Source organism: Leptodactylus fuscus, chromosome 7, assembly GCF_031893055.1.
Source record: "Leptodactylus fuscus isolate aLepFus1 chromosome 7, aLepFus1.hap2, whole genome shotgun sequence".
Lineage (NCBI taxonomy): Eukaryota > Metazoa > Chordata > Amphibia > Anura > Leptodactylidae > Leptodactylus > Leptodactylus fuscus.
Genome location: NC_134271.1, coordinates 90,349,515 through 90,374,880, shown reverse-complemented (window position 1 = coordinate 90,374,880; position 25,366 = coordinate 90,349,515). Strand labels below are relative to the sequence as shown.

The window sequence follows — 25,366 nt, the reverse complement described above, 5'->3', positions numbered from 1 at the left end:
AGTCAAAGCTAGAAGTGAATCTAGAGCAGTGATGGCAAACCTTCTAGGGACAGAGTGCACCCAGTGCAGTGTGAAGGTGAATGGGAAAAGGGCAGCATACTTCCAACAGGCCCGAGGGGTCAGACAAGGCTGTAGCCTGAGCCCAACGCTCTTCAACATCTATATCAATGAACTGGCTACAGCCCTGGAGGCTTCACCAACCCCAGGCCTCGCCCTGAACGACCGGGAGGTGAAGTTCCTGCTGTATGCCGATGACCTCCTACTCCTGGCCCCCACTGAGAAAGACCTCCAAGAAAGCCTGTCAGTGCTGGAAAAATTCAGCACCACATGGGCCCTACCCATCAACCAGAAGAAGACCAAAGTCATGGTATTCCAGAAGAAGGGCCACAATAAAGCCCCCACCCCACAATTCACACTGAACGGCTCCACACTGGAGAAAACAAACAGCTACACCTACCTGGGGCTGGAGCTCAGCCAATCAGGAAGCTTCAAAGCAGCAATAGAAACCCTGAAAGCAAAAGCCTGCAGAACCTTCTACGCCATCAGAAGACAGCTGTACCACCTCAAACCACCGGTGAGGGTCTGGCTGAAGATATTTGACGCAGTCATCTCCCCAATCCTTCTCTATGGCAGTGAGGTTTGGGGCCCAGCCACCTACCCAGACCAGTCAAAGTGGGATTCCAGCCCAACAGAGAACTTCCACCTGGAGTTCTGCAAATACCTGCTCCATGTCCATCGCAACACCACCAACATGGCCTGCAGGGCAGAGCTAGGCAGACTCCCCTTATGGCTCACCATACAGAAGAGGGGCTAGCTTTCCAGGCACACATCCAGGGGAGCAAGCCCGACTCCTACCACCACCAAGCATGGCTAAGCCACCTGAGCAAACCAGACACCCCCAACCAAACAGCAGCCAACCACCAAACCAAAAACACCAACAGATGATAACCAAGGCCGAAATAAAGGCGACCACAGAGGCAAACAGAGAGCGGTACATTGAAGAATGGAGAAACGAAATAGATAACTCCAGGAAACTCACCGTGTATCAATCCCTACAAAGGGACTACACCATGGCCACCTACCTGGAGAGAATACACCACCCCAAGCACAGACAGACCCTGAGCCGGTACAGACTGAGCGCCCACAACCTAGAGATAGAGACGGGGCGACACAGGCAGACGTACAAGCCACGGGAGAACAGACTGTGCCAGCACTGTGACCAGGGGGCCCTAGAAGACGAGACCCACTTCCTGTTACACTGCACCAAATACTCAGCTGTGAGGGCCGTCTACTACCAAAGACTCTCTGCCCACATCCCAGACTTCATATCTGCAGACGAGAAGAGGAAACTCTACATCCTACTGGGAGAAGAAGAGGCCACTGTGGAGATCGCTGCCCAATACGTGTCCAGCTGTCACCAAATAAGAGGAAGATGAGACTCCACGGACTGTTATATTTACCCCAATACACCCGCCCCACCCCACCCCCACCTCCCCATATAGCGGTCACCAACTAAGAGGAAGATGAGACTCCATGGACTGTTATATTTATCCACCCCACCCCCACCTCCAACCCCACCTCCCCATATAGCGGTCACCAACGAAGAGGAAGATGAAACTCCATGGACTGTTATAACCCAAACCCCCCCCCCCCCCCCAATACCCACCCAAATCCAACTCCCCCCCTCCACCGCCCACTTTACTAGCTTTGGCAATGCCAAATACCTATTCGGACGTGCCAATAAAGCTTTTTTGATTTGATTTGAGTGCCCAAACTGCAACCCAAAGCCCACTAAATTTTTGCGGAGTGCCAACACGATAATTTAAATATAATACTGTGCAGATTCACAAATGCGGACAGTTACGGACCACAAATTGCAGTCATGTGAATGGGGCTTTACAGAGCTTTCAATAATACAAACAACTGTACTGAAATGTAAAGGTCTCTGCATTTTGTACTTTGAACAATTAATGTTTACTATTTACATCGCACAGGATCTGTTTTATAGTGACCGTGCAATGTTCTTACATCCTGTACTAATATCACGTCTGCTATAAAACAGATACTGTGTGATATAAATAGTGAGGGGACACATTACAGAATTATATGCTCTGCAGTGCCCCCCCCCCTACAGTATTATATGCTGCACAGTAGCCCACCACACAGTATTATATTCTCCACAGTAGCCCCCCAGTGTTACATTCTCCACAGTAGACCCCCCCCCCCCCCAGTATTATACGCTCCAAAGTAGCCCTTCACAGGATTATATGCTCCACAGTGGCACCCACACACAGTATTATATGCTTATAAATACGCCTCCCCAGTATTATACGCTCCTCAGTACGCTCCCTCCCACACACAGTATTATATGCTCCTCAATACACATCCTCCCCATCTCATATGCTCCTCAGTATGTATCCCCTCAGTATTATATACTCTTTAATACATTCCCAGTAATATAAGCTCTTTATTACGCCCCCCCAGTATTATAAGCTCTTTAGTACGCCGCCCCCCCCCCCCCCTCCAGTTTTATATGCTCTTTAATACGCCCCCAGTATTATATGCTCTTTAGTATCATATACACACACACACACACACAGTCAGCCTCACACAGCCAGTCACACTCAGCCACTCACTGCGGGCGCTGATGACGTCATCGCGCCCGTGTTAGAGCAGAGGTCAAACTCTGCAGTCAGTGTAGGCCACAGTCGCGCGATCCGCGGCCTACACTGACAGCTTTCAGCTGTATGTGCATTTGCACATACAACTGAAGGCAGTGATCGCTCATCAACGGGGAATCCTGTCCCGGATTCCCCGTTGGTGAGCAATCTGGGCGACCGCACGCGTGCCGACATGGAGGGCTCTATGTGCCCTCTCTGGTACACGTGCCATAGGTTCGCCATCACTGATCTAGAGAATTAGAATGAATGCAATGTACAGTGGCTTGCAAAAGTATTCACACCCCTTAAACTTTTTCCCATTTATTCACCTTACAACTACAAACTTAAATGTATTTCATTTCGATTTTCAGTGATAAACCAACAAACAAGTAGCAGATAATTGTGAAGGGGAACAAAAATGATACATGGTGTTCAAAATGTTATATAAATACAACTCTGAAAAGTGTGACATACAAAAGTATTCAGCCCCCTGTACTCTGATACCCTTAAATAATATCAAGTGCAATCAAAAGTCATCAGAAGTGACTTAATTAGTTAATAGAGTCCAGCTGTGTGTAATTAGTCTCAGTATAAATACACCTGTTCTGTGAAGGCCTCAGTGGTTTATTAGACAACACTAGTGAACCAATAGCATCACGAAGACTAAGGAACTCACCAGACAGATCAGAGGTAAAGTTGTGGATAAGTTTAAAGCAGTGTTAGGTTATAAAAACATATCCCAAGAAGCACTGTTCAATTCATCATCTAAAAAATGGAAAAAGAATTCTACAACTGCAAACCTATCAAGACATGGCCGTCCGCCTAAACTAACAAATGGAGCAAAGAGAGCAATGATCAGAGAAGCAGCTAAGAGACCCATGGTTACTCTAGAGGATCTGCAGAAATCCACAGCTCAGGTGGAAGAATCTGTCCACAGGACAAATATAAGTCACGCACTCCACAAATCTGGCTTTTATGGAAGTGCGGTAAGAAGAAAACCAATCCATGTGGAAGAAGGTGCTCTGGTCAGATGAGACCAAAGTGGAACTTTTTGGCCTAAATGCAAAGCGCTATGTGTGGTGGAAAATTAATACTGCTCATCACCCTTAACACACCATCCCCACTGTGATGCATGGAGGTGGCAGCATCATGCTTGGGGGAGGCTTTTGCTTTTCTTCAGCAGGGACAGGGAAGCTGGTAAGAGTTGATGGGAAGATGGATGGAGCTAAACACAGGGCAATCCTGGAAGAAAACATGTTGGAAGCAACAAGACTTGAGACTGGGAAGGAGATTCTCCTTTCAGCCAAAGCGATAGTGGAATGGTTTAGATCAAAAACTATTCACATGTCAGAATGGCACAAAGTCCAGACCTAAATCCCATTGAACATCTGTGGCAATATATGAAAATTGCTGTTCACAGACACTCTCCATTCAATCTGGCTGAGTGTGAGCTATTTTGCAAAGAATGGGCAAAAATCTCAGTTTCTAGATGCGCAAAGCTGGTAGAGACATTCCCCAAAAGATTTGCAGCTGTAATTGCAGTGAAAGGTGGCTTTACAAAGTACTGATATAGGGGCTGAATACTTTTGCACATCACACTTTTCAGATGTTAACTTCAAGTTTTGAAAACCCTGTATCATTTTCCTTCCACATCACAATTATCGCCACTTTGTGTTGGTCTATCACTTAACATCTTAATAAAATACATTTCACTTTGTGGTTGTAAGGTGACAAAATGTGAAAAAGTTCAAGGGGTATAAGTACTTTTTTAAGCCACTATATATGGCTTTGAAAAGCCTATCCACAGACTTGGAAAAAAATCCAACACCTCATAATGTTGCAGAAATACCCCGATTCTCACCGCAAAGTACAAGGCAAAATCTGTGGTGAACCTGCACCACAATCTGTAGCAAAATTTGCATGTGGAATTTTACTACCACGTATAACCTTCCAGTCAGTTCAGGGATAAGATAAATATGGGCTTGCGAAATATATTATATAGGAGAAATTCCAGTTAACTTCCCACTGCATTTCTTCTTTTTCTACTATGCCAAACTCAGACAACAAAGACATGTGGAAATGTAAAATTAGACAATGAACACATATTTGTGGTCTTGTGGGTAAACAAAGGCCAATGGTTACACTCTGTCTCCTTACTGTGGAGTATAGAAATCAGGATTTAAATTGGAGCCTCCACATAATGCTTATACACGCTCAACATCCTCCTGAAAACAAAGTTTAAGGTTGATTTACATTGCTGTAGAGACTCTCTATGAAAATCAATATCACAGAGAAACCCTGAAAGATCATGCAGCCTAAAAAGTACTGCACATGCCCATAGTCTGTCTTTATTCAAGTGAATACCAGACAAGACTTAGACCTTTTTGGGGGGAAAGAGGATTTTAGAGAAAAAAAAACAAAAACACAAAAATCCTAATTATCTAAAAAGAGAACGACAACAACCTCTATAAGGGGGCGTTCACACTACAGTCGGTGTCCGACATGTAGTGTCCGCTCCTAGTGTCCGCTCAAAATCTGTCACGGACACTAGGAGCGGACACTAGATGTGTCCGTGACACCTGTCATTCAAATGAATGGGCATCGGGTGCGTTCTTTTGCACTCCGTGCCCGTCCTTCCCTGTCCGCAAGAGAAGATGTCCGACTTCTCAAGCGGACAGAAAAGCCCTGCATGCAGGGTTCCTCTGTCCGCTTGAGAAGTCGGACATCTTCTCTTGCGGACAGGGAAGGACGGGCACGGAGTGCAAAAGAACGCACCCGATGCCCATTCATTTGAATGACAGGTGTCACGGACACATCTAGTGTCCGCTCCTAGTGTCCGTGACAGATTTTGAGCGGACACTAGGAGCGGACACTACATGTCGGACACCGACGGTAGTGTGAACGCTCCCTAAGAAGGAACAGTTGAAAGATTAAAGCAGAAGTGTAGCCCTTGCATCCAAGAAAGCCCAGTATGTTCACATTCTACATCTCATTCACTTTAGAATATACACACCACTCATGGCCGTTACATTCACCCTACACAAATAATGTCTGGCATGATTTTTTTCCCTTAATATTAAAGCCCCTCGGTGCTGTTGTCAAGGAGATGTTTAAAGTGATATTGCACAATTAGTTTCATCTTTATCTTCCATGCAGGCACATGACAAGCCTGGAGGACAGATGTGAAACTTATGCAAAGTGACCTCAGTAAACTTAACTTTCTTCTTTGTCAACAACCAACTTTCAGCTAAGGAAACATAACTAGAGAGAACTCCATAGATATAATCTACATTCAACCAATCCATAACGCCAGAAGTCTCAGCTGCTCTACTATTAGAAATCCTGTAGGTTATACACACATATGCACAAAAAAAAAGAAAAAAAAAGTAAATAACCTTCTGCAGATCATCTCTCTCCTGTTTTAAGGTCCTCTGCTGTCTCTCAAGGCTTTTAACCTTGTTTGCAGTATCCTCCAGTTGCTGCCGCAGAGAGACAGCATCTTCCAGTTGGCGCTCTATTCGATTTGAATCTTCATAAAAGAAAGACATATACATATGTAAAACAGATCAAATTTAATAAATTACATGTTAGAATAAAATGTCACATCACTATCTGGGGTTTAGCTCAGTAATGAAGGCAGATACCTGAGATTTTATTCTTCAATCGCTCGATTTCCTCATTCAGCTTCCGAATTTCTTTGTCCCGGTTCAAGGTACCCATTGGTCTACTAGAGCCTTGGAGGGACTGGACCGCCTGTGTGGACTCTGGAGGGGAATATACAAACAATAATTCAACTACAGTATTTTGAAGATATTAAAGGTGTCAAACTTGAGCCCCCAATTACATCTTTAGCCGAGGTCAACTTCCCTCTGTAGAAATGGACACAAGGTTGCTGAATATCTGCTAACGTTCATACAGTGTAAGGAGAATAAGGCCTTATTCACACAATACACTGAATGTTTGTGAATGAGTTGTATCACTGTGTGCCAAGACCAGGTGCACAGGACAGGTACAGTACTTTCCTTCATACCTTATCTCTGTAGCCTCCACTCCTCGTTTTTGCACACAATCAATGACGGAAAACATTGACATTTAAATATGGCCTTAAAAAAAGGAAAATCTAGGCAATAATAGCAATACTACCAGTACTTAGTGATCCATACCTTAAAGCTGTCATTCCCTAGATATAAGCCTGCTTTACATGTATGATGCCGATAAAGCTATGCTTACATCTGCACCCAATTGGAGGACCAGAACAACAAACACACAGACTGCTATAATAGTGGATGTCAATGGGTTACGACTGCCATGTTGACTACAATGGGATCTGTTGGATGTCTATTCTTTTAAACTGAAAACGCTGGAAAGGTCTAACTTGCTTCACCTTATCTGTTAAAATAGGGTACAACTTGCAATTCTCCTGGACCGGCCAATTTCTAAAGGGTGCCTCTCGATTTAAACAAAAAAAGGATTTCTCACCATAAAATCCTTGTCTCATTGTATTCATTGGGGACACAGCACCATGGGTATAAACCTGGCCACTAGGAGGCTGACGCAAGGAATATAAAAAGATATCTGCTCCGCCTCTGGCCTATACTCTCTCCAAAGACACTCTGCTAGCCAGCGTTAGCCTAGTCACTGTATGATGCAGGTACAAGCTGACTCAGGTTTGTCTTGCTTTTTTTGGGTGCAAACGGGTGTTCTTTGTGTATGCCACACCAGTCGCACCCCTCTGTGGGTGCTGTGCTCTGTCAAGAGCAGCTCGCTTTCGCTTGTCACCCAGTCCTGCAGCGGTGGCTGGAATATTGGTGACTCCACTACCATGTGTTTGAGGTCCACTGAATTGACGCCTGAAAATGGCGGATCAGGTAAGTACCTGAAGAGTCTTCTCCCCTTTGAGCTTTCGCATGAGCTCTCTTCTCACTTTTCTGTCCCAGAAAGTTGCCATCCTGGTAGCCATTACTTCCCTCCATAGGGTCTCCGAACTGGCTGACCTGTCACCACCTTACTTTCTCTCAAGGTGGTTTCTTCCTTCCACATCAATGAGGACATTGGTTTACAGTCTTTCTGCCCGACAATAATGACCCGTGGGAGGACTCTCTTCACTGCCTGGATGTGGTCTGGGCAATCTGGGTCTATTTGTCTCTCACTGAGCCGTTTCATTGTTCGGGCGCCTTATTCATTCTCCCTGATGGTCCTTACAAGGGCCTGACTGCTTCCAAAGACCTGAATCAGGTCATGCCTGCATCATATGTACACTAGGCTAAAACAGTGTAGCACAGTGTGTGAAGAGGGTAGTCCAGAAGAGGAGCAGATGCCTTTTGATATTCCTAGTGTCAGCCTTCTAGTGGCCAGGTCTATATCCATTACTGGATCCCCCCAGTAAAATAAGCGAGAAATGGAAAAAACAAACAAAAAAAAAAACAGCTGCTTTCTTAAAAAAAAAACAAAAAACAAACAAACAAAAAAAACCAAACACCTGTGTGAAACTGCAGATCATCCCTATTCATTTCAGTTTTCTAATCCTTTAAAATCCCCTTTAGGCCAAGCCCCCACGCTGCACAATCGCAGCACTTTTTTTTTGCAGATTTTTGAGCCCGAGCCAAGAATGGCTACAAAAGGTATGAGAAATATATCAGAAGTACTTATACTTCTGCCTTCTACTCAGTCCACTCCTGGGTTTGATTTAAAAAAAAAAAAACACAACAAAATCTGCAACAAAAGCTGTGTTTCCGCAACATGGAGCCTCAGACTTAAAAAGATCTCTGAATGTTGATTTTAATGTATATGAATGAATATCAGAAGTGTTGGGAATTCCCAGGTCTCCCCTTTCTTTTATCCAAAGTGGATGCTGGACCTTGGTACGCCACAAATAAATATTCTAGGTGGTAAAACTTCAAAGGGTAACCCCATCTCATTGATCCTAGCTCAAACTATTCTTATGTAAAATTATAAATATATGCAAATACCTTTGTTCTGAAGAAATCCACACAGAATATCTATGGTCACCCTTTGTTATATGCACCACCATAATACTGCAGTAGCGGAAGACACCCCTGGTTTTATTCTGACTTTGGCTGTCCTTTGGGAGTGCTCACTTTGAGAACATGCACAGTAGATCCCAGCCTGCCCGTCCTAGTCTCTACAGCAATGTGCAAGGGAATAGAATGGCACAGAAGTCTGAGTGTCATATTATCACTGTCTTGCTATCTCCTCCCCTCTGCAATTGAAAAGTTATTCTCAGCACACACAAACTGGCTAGAAGTAAAGCACAGGCCTTATCAGGGCTGTTACTATGAGCCCTCTCAAGCACTGTTCTCTCTGTATGCAACTATACCGATAACAGTGTTAGATGTTTGCAGAGTGAACTCTTTTTGGTTATCAACACAATCTGCTGAAGTAAACTACTCCAGCAAGGTATACACACCAATACATGAACTGTATGCATTCAGTGCCTGCATCTCACTACGCTGATAATGCTACTATTAAAGAGGACCTTTCACGTTCTCGGGCACATGTGGTGTAATACACCACTCGCAAGCCGGCAGTGCGCAGATTTCTGCACACTATCGGCTCTCCCGTTCTGTGCCCCCTGCTGAAGAGCTATCGGTGCCGTTAACGTAGCTCTTCAGTTAGAAGGGCATTTCTTACAGTCTGTCAGGAACGCCTTTCCTCACAGTAGCGTCCATTACGCTGTCCTGTGAGGGGGCGTTCCTTATTGCCCAGCAATGACGCTGAGTGGTGAGGAACGCCTCCCCTACTCTTGATAGTACTCCTCCATAGACGAGTAGTGGGGGGTTCAGCATCATGGCTGGGCAGTAAGGAACGCCCCCTCTCACAGTACAGCACAATGGACGCTACTGTGAGGAGGGGCGTTCCTGACAGACTGTCGGAAACGCCCTTCTAACACTGAAGAGCTACGTTAACGGCACCGATAGCTCTTCAGCAGGGGGCACAAAACAGGAAAGCCGATAGTGCACGCTTTCTAGCGGTGTATTACATCGCATGTGCCCGAGGACGTGAAAGGTCCTCTTCAAGCTTACTACATAGCAGCATCAGGAGCATGTATTACTACAAGTGCAGAGAGGCAGAAAAACAAAGAGAATAAGTCAATGCAAGAGAAGAGAAACAGGGGAGATGGAATGACCTCTTCAGGCTTGGGCCGCACCTGGTGTACACACAGCAGTTTAGCCGCAGCATTTTTCAATCTAGTGAATCCCATCCGCACACTGCTGAAAAATTTGCGCAGTGGACTGCAGTTTTGGAAATCGCAGCATGTTAATTATGCCTACAGAAACACTGGCGGTTCTCCAGTAGGTATAATGAAAGTAGAAAGTCCACAGAGGAAACCTCATTGTGTTGCTGCTGCAGTTTTTCCCACAGTGCTTCTTTGCTGCGGCCTGCTACCTGGGGCCTTAGTCTTGAGATCAGAGGAGGACTGTTGCCTTGTCCCATGTTAAATCACTCACCCTGCAGCTTCCTATTCAGCTCTAACTTTTCCTGTTCTAGCCTTCTTATCCTGCGCTCATAGGCATCAATCTGCAGGCTATTCTCCAGTCCACGTTGAACGTCCTCATCTTTGGTCACAGCATTTGTGTGGATGATGTCTTTCAAGGAGCCTCGGTCAGAGAAACAGCTGAAATATACAATAACTGCACTAAGCAAACAGGAACCATGTTGGGAATTTCACAGAAAGTTTATCCATAATACCTCTGCCACAAGGGTATCCAAGGTTCCCTTTTGATCCCCTTGCCACCAAGGTTACAAGTTTGAGAGCTGATCATTGCAACAGTTGCCAGATAGATTTCACAAGCAAGCTTGAAAGTGAATCAGTTTACCTGTCAGTGGTGTATGTAAAGCCCACAAAGGGTAGATGGAAGCCTGAGAATCCACTGTGAGTACTTGGGGGCACCACTTCCTGTAATGGATATACAGTACATTAGTATATAATTTTAAATACTGAACAGTGAACACAATAGAAAAATTCTGTCCTTTTCAATTTTTTACACTGTTTATTTAGATGGGGCTTCTGTGTACAACCCCCCCCCCCCTCCAAAAAAAAACAAAAAACAAAAAAAAAAAAAACACACAAGGATCTGATATTTTTGACTGCAACAACAATTAACTGTACTAAGAAAAAAATAGAGGGAACTACAGGAAAACCTGAGAATGGGCAGTAGTAAAATGGGCTCCAGGCTGCAGATAACATTCTTAGCTAAAACACCTAACTACATGGGATGTCAAGTTCTGGAGAATATCTTTAAAACATGCTCCACTCCATCTGCCATATTGCATAATATAGCTAGGTTATAAGATTTTGATACAAATATGTAAAACTGATTAGTGCTCATTAAGCCATATTGTAAGTACATCACACCCATTCCCCAACACTTACAGGATTTCGGAGGATGTCGTCATCCACGTCAAAGTTGGATGTATCTGAAGGACTGCTGACATCAGGAATATAAGGTGCCTCCATGTTTCGTATATTCTCCCAGTCAATCCCTTCAAAAAACAGGTGCGTCTTAAAGTCATCTATACCGTTCTGTCCAAGTCTACGCTCTCGACTGCAGATCAATCTCTGGATCAGATCCTTGGCCGTTTCAGACACATCAGCAATATGAGAAGGGAACTGGAACCTCTCCTGGGAGAACATAAATAAAATGGAAGGATCTGAGCAGATTTCCTGAATATTATGTAGCATAATCATTGTACAATAGAAGGTTCTGCAACTTTCTAACAACATTGATTTAGCAATTCCCCCCTCTTTCCAAAATCTCTGCTCGATCAGTGAATATAAACACTTATTTTATTCCCGCCACCCATAAAACCACCTTTGCCCAATACTTAGACCTGTCAAGGGTTTGATACAATTATATCATACTTAGACACCTATTGAAATTAAAAATAAATAAATAAAAAAAAAAAAAAAAAAAAAAAAGAGTCTGTCCAAACTTAAACTATTTTTAGGATAGAATATAAATACCTGATTGGTGGGGGGCAGAAAGCTAGCCCCCGGAGCGCTCAGATGTGTGAAGACACTTCCAGTGCCCATCCAATACACTATTCCCTGTAGAGGGGCCAGGGGCCATCAGAGCAGCTCAACTCCCACTGACTTCAATAAGTGCTTAGCTACAGTGATGGCGCCTAGCTGCTACACAGCGGACGGCGCTTTCTCCTTCCAGCCCTGTAATGGTGTATCGGATGGGTGCCAGACGTGATCAGTCTGGGGATAGGTCATAAATAGCTTAAGCCTGGACAACTCCTATAATACATTAACAGCACAAACCTCTCCCAGTACTGACCATTTATTATAGCGTATCAGGGCTGGTAATACGTGTCAGTCTGTAGTCCAAGCTTTGCCTGAGTACAACTATACTGAACCCTCAGCTGTGAGAAGAATTAGGTTAGGATGGGATTTCAATTTCTGATATATTAAACATGAATGAATGCTTGTATTTTGCGACAACAGGCAGACCTCCTAAAAACCAATAAACCAAAATATAATACAATGTAATTTCTATTTACACAGAACCCATTAAACAAAACTAAATCTGAAACAGAATAATGGTCATATAGAGTTGTAAGGGGGAAATTATGGTCACAGCATGTGTATTTCATGGCGATAGGCTTAGCAGGATGAATGGATGCCAGCCCTGCTGTATTTGCTCTACATGGAGTTGGAGAACTGCCATGACTAGTAGGGAGCCGTCAGCATTACATGTATATTTAATAGAAGATCACAGCTACTTAATTACAGACATTCTGAAGTAATTATCTATTTAGGAAGAGACAATACAGACTAGTAAAAGCACCAGGATATATGCTATGCCAAATGTAGAAGTGTTCTGCACAGGCGATACAATTGTATTTCCAGAAATTTAAGCACGGATGAATTAAGGTAGAATAAAACTGCTGCACATATTTCATCTCCGTTTCCACAGCCTACAGGAAGAGATTAAATGGAGCATCTTCCTCAATAGGCAGCAAGTAATGCAGAAGGAGGAGCATTCTATCACTTTGAATGGCTTACTGGAAGATTTAAGGCTTGGACTACTGCAGAATCTTGGCCACAACTCTTGTTGTGTGGTCAAAGATTGCCAGATTGGCTTGAGTTTCACTTAGGTTAGGGTCACACTGTAACCACAAGAAAAAAAAACAACAAAAACTAGAAGTGTGTAATCTCATCGCAAATAGAAGTCACAGTATACTTCACGTACTGGTCACTAACATGAGTGAAAAAGTTGCAAGGCAACCCGGTGGTCATTACTCGCACAACAAGAATCTAAACCAAAGTCGCCATGTAACCCTAGCCTTAGAGGAACCTCTGGGTGACAGAGAAATCTGCCCCATGATAGACAGTATGGCTGACAATGGCAGCTGTCACTGTTACTTCCTGTACTAGACACAATCAATTGATCTGGCATATGTGAGACACTAAGCTACGGTGGTCTACAATCTGAGGAAATCTGCAAAAATTAACAGAATAATACTTAAATCTAAGACATTTATTTAAGAATTTAAGAACAAAACAAGATATATAGATGGAGGATAAAATAAAATCATCAATAAAATCAAAATAGGTCGGCCTCACATGTCAAGACGAGCATATAGGCAGACCATTTAGAGAATATATAGACAAACATGCATATCGGGAAATGAATATCCCTACTACTGACCCACTGAAATGATATAACAGCGAGCCCTCAGGTTGAGGATCACTTCATTGCTCTTAGGAGACAAAAACAAAACTTTCAGATATCAGAGTCATATAGATCTGAATATAACGTGTGCTCACACTTACGCTATCTAGCACCAGGTCTACCCCGTAGTCCTTTTGCCGCCCTTTTGCAATTAATTTGGCAGGACACTAAGACCGACTAAGTATCTATCTGAAGTACCGTATTTTTCGGACTATAAGACGCACCCAGGTTTTAGAGGAGAAAAATAGGGAAAAAAAAAATTTCAGGCAAAAAATGGTAAAATATTTAATATATGGGAGTTGTAGTTTTGGAACAGCTGCAAGGCCACATTGACAGGTGACCCTGCAGCTGTACGGGGATGTATAGGGCGTTTTTTTTGTGGGGCCAGGTGTAGACCGGGCATTTTCAGACACAGGGATACCTAATGTATATGTTTCACAGTAATGTTATACTTTTATATGTATTCTAGGGAAAGGAGGTGAACTTTTATTTATTTTATTTTTTATTATATTTTTTTTTTACTATTTTAATATCCCCCGCCTAGGGGGCTTGAACCTGCAATCATTTGATTGCAAGTCCCATAGACGGCAATACAAGTGTATTGCCGTCTATGGGAGATTCTATACATTACTATCGCGGAGGGTCATAAACCAGCGATAGTAATATATATCTATGACAGGCCTGGGAGCCTTCATTAGGCTCACTTCTGCGGCCTCGCCGTGCAGGAGCCGGCCTGCATCACTAAAGGTATGAGGCCCGGGGGGGGGGGGGGTCTAGGCTAACTGACTGTCGGGACCTGCGGTGGAGGAGTGGGTTTGCAGCATGGCCGCGCTACTGCCACCGCTGGTTTTCTTCAGCGGCAGTAGCGCGGCAATCCGCAGGCCCCGGCAGCTAAGACAGTCCCCGGCATCTGCTGTAATAGACCGGCGGATGCCGGGGAGTGTCTTAGCTGCCGGGGCCTGCAGTATTGTCACACTCCTGCCGCTGAAGAAAACCAGCGGTGGCAGTAGCGCGGCAATCTGCAGGCCCCGGCAGCTAAGACACTCCCCGGCATCCGCCGGCCTATTACAGCAGATGCCGGGGACTGTCTTAGCTGCCGGGGCCTGCGGATTGCCGCGCTACTGCCGCTGAAGAAAACCAGCGGTGGCAGTAGCGCGGCCATGCTGCAAACCCACATTCAGACTATAAGACGCACCCTCATTTTCCTCCGAAATTTTGGGGAAAAAAAGTGCGTCTTATAGTCCGAAAAATACGGTAAATAGGGTTGCTACTAAAGAAATTCCCTAAATGGAAACATCCTTAGACTGACCCACATAGTGGACTTGCTTTGAAAACTCAAGCAAATGATGTCCTGTACAGTCCAGTAGAGATGGGCCACAATACAGATCCTGATCACTCCACTGCCTGTCGTTTCTCAAGCTGATAGCACATGGGGATATAGAGTAACACCCTCCCCTCAAGGAGCAAGATATGGGTGTATACCTCACTACAAAGCTCCGTGCTTATAAATACTTATTAGCGGTGGGTGGCCACTCCCCGCATTATCAGGATAGGTGCAGCCGCTCTGCTCCTTTCCCAGAAGTGGGATTCTCTGGCTCTGCAGGTCCAAAAGATGACAGCCTGGTCACAACACACCGCCCTCATCAGCAAGTGAGTCTACATGATATAACATCATCTCAGTAATAAAAACACGGCATACAGTTCACAACAAGATGCGGCACAGGCAGAATAGACCAAGTTGAAAATAGAGTGGCTTATATGACTAGATCTCACTTCTACAAGATAAGCGCTGAGGGTAATACAGTATGGGGTCACACTTTTAAAAGTTTTTTTCAGATAAACCAGTTATACAGCACAGTATCAAATCATCACTGAAGGGTTGCTTTAACCCCTTGAGGACACAGCCCAAAAGTGCGTTAAGGACGAGGCCTCTTTTTTTCAAAACGGACATGTGTCATTTTAAATGGCAATAACTTTGAGACGCTTTAAAGAGGACCTTTCACCATTTTGCCCACAGGCAGTTCTATATACTGCCGGAAAGCTGACAGTGCGCTGAGTTCAGCGCACTGTCGGCTCTCCCGATGTGGGCCCGGTGTGAAGAGCTTACGGTCCGGTACTGTAGCTCTTCTATGGTCAGAAGGGCGTTTCTGACAGTTAGCCAGAGACGTCGTTCTTCACAGCACAGCCAATCGCGCTGTACTGTGGAGCCACTGTACTTACCATGTTAGTGGTAAACAACATTGATCAATATTTTTGTATTTACTTATATAAAAAAATAGGAAATTTGATGGAAATTTGGAAAAAATTGCTATTTTCAAAATGTGAAATTCTCTGCTTTTCAGGCAGATAGTCATACCACCCAAATACATGAATAAATATTATCTCCCATATCTCTGCTTTATATTGGCATCATCTTTTGATTGTCTTTTAATTTATTTTGGACGTTACAAGGCTTACAAGTGTAACAGCGATTTTCCAGATTCACAAGAAAATTCTCCAAACCAATTTTTTAGGGATGACTTCAGTTATGAAAGGAATTGTAAAGGCCTATATAATAGACCCCCCCCCCCCAATCATCCCATTTTCAAAACTGCACCCCTCAAATTATTCAAAACAGTCTTTGGGATGTTTGTTAACCCTTTAAGCATTTCATAAGAATAAACATAATAAGGAGGTGAAATTTAGACATTTCATTTTTTTTTCACTAATACATTCATTTAGACCTAAGATTAACACATTCACAACGGGTTAAAGGAGAATGTGCATCTCACAATTTGTTATGCAATTTCTCAGGAGCACAGAAATACCCCATATGTGGGTATAAACTGATTTTTGGCACATGGCAGCGCATGGAAGGGAAGGAGCGACACTGGATGTTTGAAAAGCAGATTTTGCTGGAATAGTTTTCAGGCGCCATGTCTCATTTGCAGAGCCCCTAGAATACCAAAACAAAGGAAACCCCCCAAAAGTGACCCCATTTTGGAAACTACACCCCCACAGAATTCGTCAAGGGATATAGTGAGCATTTTGACCCTATAGCCGTTTCACAGATTTTACTAACCTTGGGATGTGTACGCGATAAATTACTGAAATGTCCCTTTATCCCCAAACTTTTCAGTTTCACAAGGGGCTAAAGGAGAAAAAGCCCCCACAGGTTGTTAAACAATTGCTCATGAACGCGGCGATACCCCATATGTGGTCATAATCTGCTGTATGGGATCATGGCGGTGCTTGGAATTGAAAGAGCGCCATTTGGCTTTTGGAGATTTAGATGTTTGGAATCTGAACGCCATGTCATGTTTGTCATGAGACTGTAAAGTACCAGAAAAGTGGAATTCCTAAAGGAGTTACCCATTTTGAAAACTGCAAACCTGAGAGAATTTACCAGTGGGTGTAGTGAGCATTAGTATTGCAGGCGGGAATGAACAGCGGATGGTGAAGAGGGAATATATAAGCTGTGTGGAGGACATTGCAAACACCAAATTCCCTACTATATCCCAGTAGCTCCTTTGATTTTTTGGGGGGGGTGTCACTTCTGGTGTCTTTTCCCTTGTAAGCTGTAAATTTGGGGTGCCCCCTGATATACGCTCGCACAGCTTATATATTCCCTTCCTGCCGCAGCCAGTTGCATTCTAATGATTTGGTGATTTTTTTTTTTGATTTTTTTTTTGGGGGGGGGGTTGTCTTCACATTGCTAGGTGCTATATTTTTCTTAATTTTCTGGTGACGTGGCCATATAAGGGCTTGCTGTTTGCGGGATGAGATGTATTTTGTAATGACACCATTTTTGGGTGCCTACAACTTATAGAATAAATTTTATTAACTCTTGGTGAATTAAAAAAAAAAACAGCAATTCTAGAATAGCTTTTTACCTTTTCTTTTTTTCGCGGTGCAACATACAGCATAAGTAACATGTTACTTTTATTCTGCGGGTCGGTACGGTTACGGCGATACCTCTTTTATATTATATTTTTATTATGCGTTAGTCATTCTGCAGAACAAAAAACACATTTGGGGACATAAATCAATGATTTTTGCATCACCATCTGAGCTGTGTAATATTTTTATTTTTCGGATCACAGAGATGGTTGAGGGCTTATTTTTTGCGGGACAACCTGTGCTTTTCACTGGTACAGTTTTGGGGCATTATGACTTTTTGATCACTTTTTTAAGCGTTTTTGTAAGGCAAAATGTGCAAAAAAAAAACCTTCTTCTCGTGTCGTGTCCCCCCCCCCCCCCCCCCCCAGGTTAAATATTGTTTCACTTTTATTGTACAGGTTATTACGGAAGCGGCAATACCAAATATGTATTGATTTTATTAATTTTATTAATATTTTGGGATTTTTTATGTAATTCATTTTGCATAGAAAAAGGAAGTTTTTGGGGCTTTATAACTATGTAATTTATTTTTTTTTTAACACTTTTTTTTTTGTCCTATAAAGGACACTAGAACCAGTGATCAGAGAGGATCGCTGGTTCTATACTAACTATAGACTTGCAATACACATGTATTGCAGTCTATAGAGGAAGCTAGCTATGCAGACGCATAGATTAGCTTCCTCTCGTCCCGGCAGGATCAACCAGGTAACAGGGGATCTTAACAGCCTGGGGGTCACTGGGCAGACAACTAAACCCTTTGCATGTCGGCGTGAAAATGGGAAAAGGCTGTAGCTGGCATGCAAGGGGTTAAACCCTCTATTGGAGCTTGCTCCAATGAAGGATTAAGGAGCAGCGTGTTAGCTGTAAGTTACAGCTAACACGGGCTCCTGATGCCGCTGCCGGCATCCACTATAGCCGGCAAACACTTAGCGTGCCGTGATCGCTATTGATCACGGCACCTTGAGGGTTAAACAGTGGGGATCAGTGCAATCACCGTCCCTGCGGTTACAGCGGTTGCCTGGTTGTCAGATACAACCGGGCTCCCATGGTGATCGCACGGGCTCTGCTTCTGAGCCCGTGCGATCTCCATCACGTACAGACACGTGGGAATGCAGGAACTAACCACATTCCCTGACGTACATGTACGTGAAATAGCACTAAGGGGTTAAAGAATTTACACAGATCTGTAAAAAGCAAATCAAAATATGGCAGGAAATTGGGTACCCTTAATACTGGCTAGTTAAGGTAGAATAAATACAAATGGAGGAAGTTCGTTGGGGATAGAGAACTCCTTTAGTAGTAATTCTGTTTACTTTAGATAGAGATTTGGTAAGCATCATTTAATAGATAGTGTAAGCATGGACACGTTATAGTCGGATCTATAGGACAATGATATCCAAGTGTCTGTTTTTGTCTCCTCTAACAGCAATGCAGTCATCCTGAGGGGTTCGCTGTTATAGCATCTCAGTGAGACAGTAGTACGGATTTTTATTCCCTGATGTGTGGTTTCCCATAAGTTCTCTAGTCTGCCTAAATGCTCATAGCCCACTGATTTTATTCTTCATCTATATAGCTTGGTGTGTTTTCAAATTAGCGAATAAAAGTTATGTTTTAGGCTTCTACGTATTATTCTGTGAACCTATACGCTAACAGAAGGATCTAGGAGGGGTTCTAACATTATTCCTCATTGGAAGTATGATAATGTCTGTGAAACTACAACTCCTAGCGGACCCATTATAGTTTTGCAGTGGCTGGAAGGTCCTAGGCTGCAGAAGAATGGTTTGGTCTGATTTTGTTTCCAACCAAATAAGGCAATAACCAAGTTTATTATTCACCTCATGGTTCATGATCTTTCCATAAGTCTCGACCAGGGATTCCGCGTAGAAAGGGGTTTCTCCATATAACATTTCATACATACAGACGCCCAGAGACCACCAGTCACACTCTGGTCCGTACTTCCCCATACCATCCTCCATCGCTTGTAAGATTTCCGGGGAGATGTAGTCTGGGGTCCCTACTGCCACAGAGGACTGCACCTAGAAACCAGAAAGGAAGGTGTGAACAGATGAAGAGCAATGTAAAGGTTATACTTTGTGTTTACAGTTCACAAGTTCCAAGATTCTCTGCTTACAGTCAGTGAATGGAAACCATGAAAGATGAAAACCAAAAACATGTCCAGTTACAGCAATAAGTCTGCTACAAGTGTATCCACTGTAGTATCGAGACTGATACATTGTGGCAAACTAAGCCACATCTGGATGGAGGCGTTCCTCAGCGTTCAGCGTCATAGCTCGGCGGTAAGGAACGCCTCCTCTGGCAGTATAGCGCTATGGGCAGTACTATCAGGAAGGGAGTTCCCAGCTGGACTGTCAAGAACGCCCATCTGATGGTGAAGAGCTATCGGTAATTGCCCTGATATTTCTTCCCCCAGGGCACATAACGAGAAAGCCAACAATACGGCACACTATCTGCTTTCTAGCAGTATATAAAAGCGCATGTGCCTGAGGACATGAAAGGTCCTCTTTAACTTATGTTATACTAGTCATATGAAAATAATCATCTACAGGATAGTGGATAACTTGAAGATCAGTGGGATGCCCAATGAGCAGGAGAGCAAGGGTCTTTTGCACTCTGGTTTGAATAGAGGTAGTGTTCAGAAATGTGCTCTCCAGCTTGGTTCGTTCAAATTGGGACTGCCAAAGATAAAATTGCTGTACTGCGGCCATTTATGGCGGTCCCAATGAAAAGAACGAAGCCGGTGTTGGGATTTCCAACCACATCCTCCATTCCAACTGGGGTGCAAAACATTGCTATTCTCATGACTGATCCCAGCAGTTGGAATGTCTCTGACGAGCAAGTGCGAAAACATGTGTAATAAAACATTTTGCAATAGAATTTATATTAAACAAATATGGCCCCTTCCACCAAAATCCTGTATTTTATTTTCCTTGCTTCTTTATTGAAAGCTGTCCCTTAGGTCTCTCTGTATGTGGTGTACAGGCTTGTGTGCAATAAATAGAAAATGAGAGTCACTTCATATAGGTATATATCAGGCATTGTAAAACAAAGAAATATAAATATAAGGATAAACATCCAAATCCTTTCAACTAATGATATCTCTGTAAATAATAAGAGAACTTAAAACTGGTCATATGAAAGTTGAGAATCTCTTCTTTCACATGACACCAGAAGCAAATTTCTACATTTTACAATACCGGAGATATAACTATTTGAAGTGACGTATCCAATCCTCATTTTCCCTGCATTACACACACAAACCCATACACTGTACATGTGAGATGCATGTAGAGCTCTCTATAGAGCAGAAGAAATGCAGGAATTAACAAAAAGGAGCCAAAACCTTTCAGAAGTGAATAGAGCGCTGGTCATGCAAGTACACTAGCGCGTCGTTCACAAGGAGTCCCTCATTTTCCTCATTGCTGGGGTCTCAGCAGTTAGACTCCCAGCAATGTGGCAACCGCTTTAAGCATTTTAGTTGTATAGCTTATCCTCCACTACATAAAGGAATAGACTAAGCAGGATTACATGCAGAAATAGGTAGAACTTACAGTGCCATCATCATTCATCTTTAAACACGACCCAAAATCTGCCAGGCGAATATGTCCGTTCATGTCTAGAAGGATGTTATCTGGTTTGATATCCCTGTAGAGGAGAAATGGAATAAGTAAATCTTAGCACCTTATCGTATCTGTCCAGCCACAAGACAACCACTGACAACACAGAGCTATATAGCTAGATCCTATTGTCACACCCAAAGCTGCAAGCTGAAATTTGAAAAGCAGAATACTTTCTCCTTATTCCTATACTGATTATTTTACAGGGTAGGGGAAAAAATAAGCATTTCATTGTATATTTGTAGTGTTATGGAAAAATCAAAGAACCTGAGGAAAACACAAACACAGAAAGAACATACTGTAATATACCAGCTACATCCATGAGTTGCCATATTAGTACTGCGACCTGCTGTATTGCACTCATGGAGATGTAGTCCTGGTGTCACACATTACATCAGAATAAGGATACACTGAAACAATGTTATACATAGGGGGATGCAAGACCAAAGAGGACATGCAGCCGGCAGAATAGTGCAAGCTTTGGATGCGAGCCATAATATGATGCCACTTAAAAGGGGCTCTATCAGCAAAATTATGCTGATAGAGCCCCACGTATGCCTGAATAGCCTTTAAAAAGGCTATTCAGGCACTGCTAATCTTATTTTAAACCCCCCGCCCATTTTAAAATAAAACTATAAAAATATATATGTAAATGATACCTGAGCGTGCACGCTGGGTGGTCGTGCACGATCCAACGTCATCTTCGGTCCCTCCTTCCTCTTCTTCCAGCGACGTTTTCCTGTCCTGGCTCTTCTCCGCCTTCATTTTCTTTTCTTCCGGATATGAAGACGTTTGCAAGTGTTCTGCACATGCTCGTGTAGTTCTAAGGATACTTAGAACTACAACAAAAATGGCTACCAAACACGCGCGGGATTTGAACACAACCCGACGGAAAAACAGAAGATGAAGGCGGAGAAGATCCAGAAGAGGAGGATGTCGCTGGAAGAAGAAAGAAGAGGAAGGAGGGACCCAAGATGTCGTCGGATCGTGCACGTTCAGGTATCATTTACATATATGTTTTTATAGTTTTATTTTAAAACGGGCAGGGGGTTTAAAATTAGATTAGCGGTGCCTGAATAGCCTTTTTAAAGGCTATTCAGGCATATGTGGGGCTCATACAGCATAATTTTGCTGATAGAGCCCCTTTAAAATCAGTAAAATATACAGTCATTACAAAGTCCTTTATAATTTTACATAAACTACAGACAAGGAAGGTTGGTAAGCTTCTTTTCAGAGGTAGAGCTACAGAAAAGGCCTTTCTGGTACAATTACCACCCTGCTTACCAAAGCCTTGAACTTTAGGAAACAAAACGGCACAGAATGTTCTCCTATTTCCGTTCTAGTTTCCCAGCACTGAACAATAGGAAGATAGTCACAGAAAAGTGCAATCACCAGTGAGAACACCGCGGTGTCATTCCAGGGGTTTTCTCACAGCTGACTTTGACAGGTCATCAATATCTGACTGCTGAGAGCCTGACACCAAGGACCCAAACAGATCAGCCATTTGAAGAGATCTCACAGTTCAGTTGTGTGCTGCACACTCTTGCAATGAATACCAAGCACAGCACTGTACCTTTTCTTGGTACTGCATCTCAGGCCCATTTACTTGAATGGGATTGAGCTGCCACTGTACCATTCAACTGATGAATGTGATCTCATCAGGACAGGGAAAAGGCTGTAGCATGCAAACAGCTGATCTGTGGGTGCCCTGGGTGTTAAATCCCCACAATCCATTATCAATGGTTCAGTCTTGAAAAAACCCTTTTAAATGGTTTCCAACCACAAATCAAACTTGCATAGTAATGACCTATCCACAAGGTTAACAGTATGTATGTGACCCATCAGGGTCTGCCAGCCAGACCCCGCACGTATCATCTATTTTAGCAGTCTCCAAGTGCCATAAATTGCTAGTGGATGGGTGTTACATGCAGCACAGCTCCTATTCAAGTAATTGCAGAGGCGCAGCAGCCCTGTATACTTTGATGTGAAAGGGATTCTACCATTAAAATACTTTTTTTCCTCGATAACACGTAGGAATAGCCTTAAGAAAGGCTATTCTTCTCCTACTTTTAGATGTCTTCTCCGCACCGCTATTCGGTAGAAATCCCGGTTTTCGTCTATAATGCAATTGAGTTCTCTGGGGGTGTCCAAAATGGACACTGGGGGTGTCCAAAATGCTGCGAGAGAACTCTGCAGCGACGACTCCATCTTCTTTAGGAACCCACCTCTCTGCGAGTCTTCTTCCAGAGCTGGGTTTCAATCTTGTAGGCCTCAGGCAGAGCAGACTGTGCAAGCCCGTCGTCACAAGAAAAATGGCCACTCCCAGTGCTGCAAGAGAACTCATTTGCATAGATGAAAAACGGATTTCTACCGAATGGCAGCGCAGAGAAGAATAGCCTTTCTTAAGGCTATTCCTACATGTCATCGAGAAAAAAATCAAAACTATTTTAATGGTAGAATCCCTTTAACTGCAGCACTGCTCCCATTACTTGAACAGCAACATTGCAGCATAGACTACCTGTCCACTGGCAGCATCCAGCACCTGTAGGCTGCTAGAACATAGTAAGGGCACCAATCCAGTCAGCATCTGGGAGCTGCAGTCAGGTGACATGGTACTTTATGACAATTCACACAGCAATATGTGAGATATCCAGTAGGGTTGGCACAGTGATGCAGTTTGTAGCCAGTATAAGATAGAAAATTGCAGTCTACTGTTCTCATCCAATTGAGAGGTTGACAGCATCTATACATGAGTAATTTACTGCAATGTTGTAAACTTCACTTTAAAAAGGTTAGTGTCTCTTTAATTTAAAATAAAAAAAATATCTTTACCCTTGAAGGACTGTACAGAAAGTGTTAAAGTGTCTTGAAGAATGTGCTCAGCAAAAACGCTTAGCTAAACTGTTTCTGGTATTGCAAAATAAAAACAGGCAGCTAGAGCAAATATTGACTGAACGGTCTACAAGTGGATTTTCCAGGGTAAGCATTTGTGTAGGCAAAGAGACTAACATGGCACAACAATGTACCCATGAAGACCCCCAGCATAATATAAGAACCTGGAGGAAGTGTGTGTGTATTTTGCATCCTATAGTATATAAGCTCCAGTGTCTGAGTCTCCACATCCCTCAATGAATGGAAAGTGATCAGTTGTAAAGCTCAATGACCTCACTACTTATACGCCACTGTAATAGGAAACCTATAAAAACATTACAATATGAGTGGGCAAGTGAAAAGTCAAAAGTCAACAGGATAAGTAATGTAACATATGTACACAGTAACTCCACTAGCAGAATAGCGAGGACAGCTCTGGAGTATAATACAGACTAGAACTCAGAATCAGGATAAGCAATGTACTATGTAGAAAGGGATGGTACTTTCCATGAAACTTGCATCTATATATGAATGATAAAAAGGTAAAGTTTAGATCGACGTTTACAAGGATTCTGGTCAGGAGAACATTTTACCTGTGCACATAATGCAGCTGATGAATTGAATGTATGGCAAGCACCATCTCTGCCAGATAAAACTTGGCCATGTCTTCCGGAAGGCGGTCTTCAAATTTACTGAGAAGTGTTAGAAGGTCACCTCCTACATAGTAATCCATGACTAAATACTGCAAAAAATAAATAAACCCACAAGAGCCATTAACATCCTAATATATTATACACATACATATGTCAAATACTACACAGTGACAGATCATACCACAGGAGACAGGCTGACACTGGTAAAATCCTATGTGAGCGACACAGACTTAAAGTGATATTCCACTAAGAACTAGTTACCTGTCCCCCATCCAAAAGATAAGGGGTAACTTACTGATCAGAGGGTGTCCCACTACCACCTATCTTCGACAGTCCAGGTGCCAACAAGTTACCACCACTACCTGAAATACCCCTTTAAGAAAGTTGATAGATATTACAATTCCCTCTATGAATCTCACTCCCCCTATTGCTTTGTCCCTGATTGGGAAATTATAACTTCAAAATGTAATGAAATGGAATATGGCTCATAGTTCTGATTGATAAAGGTCCTTATAGTACACATAACTGGGGAATCAGACTTCGATTAATGAAAGAAAAACCCACAATGATCACAGAAATAACCTGAATGTGACAAAAGTAATAAATAAAAATTCTATGAAAATGAACTAATGAAAGTCAGACATTGTTTTTCGCTTCAACAAAATTAAAAAAGAAAAAAAACCTCATGCAAAAGGCCAGGGCAGGAATGATGGTTCCCTTAACTTAATATTATGTTTCACAAACTTTTGAGGCAATCGCTGCAATCAAACGATTCCTGAAACTGTCAGGGCTCTTTCACATCTATGCCCCGATCTCCGTTTTGCAGGTTTCCGTTTCCTTCCCAAAACTGGAAAGGAGACGGGAAACCTGCAGTCATTTTTCAAACCCATTCATTTGAATGGGTGAAAGTTTTTTTTTTTAACCGGACATAAAATCGGACATGCAGGACTTTGTGTCCAGTTTAA

The 25,366-nt window shown here is 43.0% G+C and overlaps 1 protein-coding gene across 2 annotated transcripts in view; it reads right to left on the bottom strand.

The window, feature by feature from the left end:
- Positions 1–25,366, bottom strand: part of CDC42BPB (CDC42 binding protein kinase beta) — a 78,727-nt gene that overhangs the window by 32,094 nt on the left and 21,267 nt on the right. For both annotated transcript variants that reach the window (XM_075282480.1, XM_075282481.1), the window contains exons 5-12: positions 24,342–24,490; positions 20,812–20,905; positions 19,078–19,278; positions 11,056–11,304; positions 10,499–10,578; positions 10,130–10,296; positions 6,305–6,424; positions 6,056–6,189 (exon numbers count right to left, since the gene is read on the bottom strand). In XM_075282480.1, the coding sequence (XP_075138581.1) occupies positions 6,056–6,189; positions 6,305–6,424; positions 10,130–10,296; positions 10,499–10,578; positions 11,056–11,304; positions 19,078–19,278; positions 20,812–20,905; positions 24,342–24,490 (1,194 nt within the window). The remainder of the gene's footprint in view (positions 1–6,055; positions 6,190–6,304; positions 6,425–10,129; positions 10,297–10,498; positions 10,579–11,055; positions 11,305–19,077; positions 19,279–20,811; positions 20,906–24,341; positions 24,491–25,366) is intronic.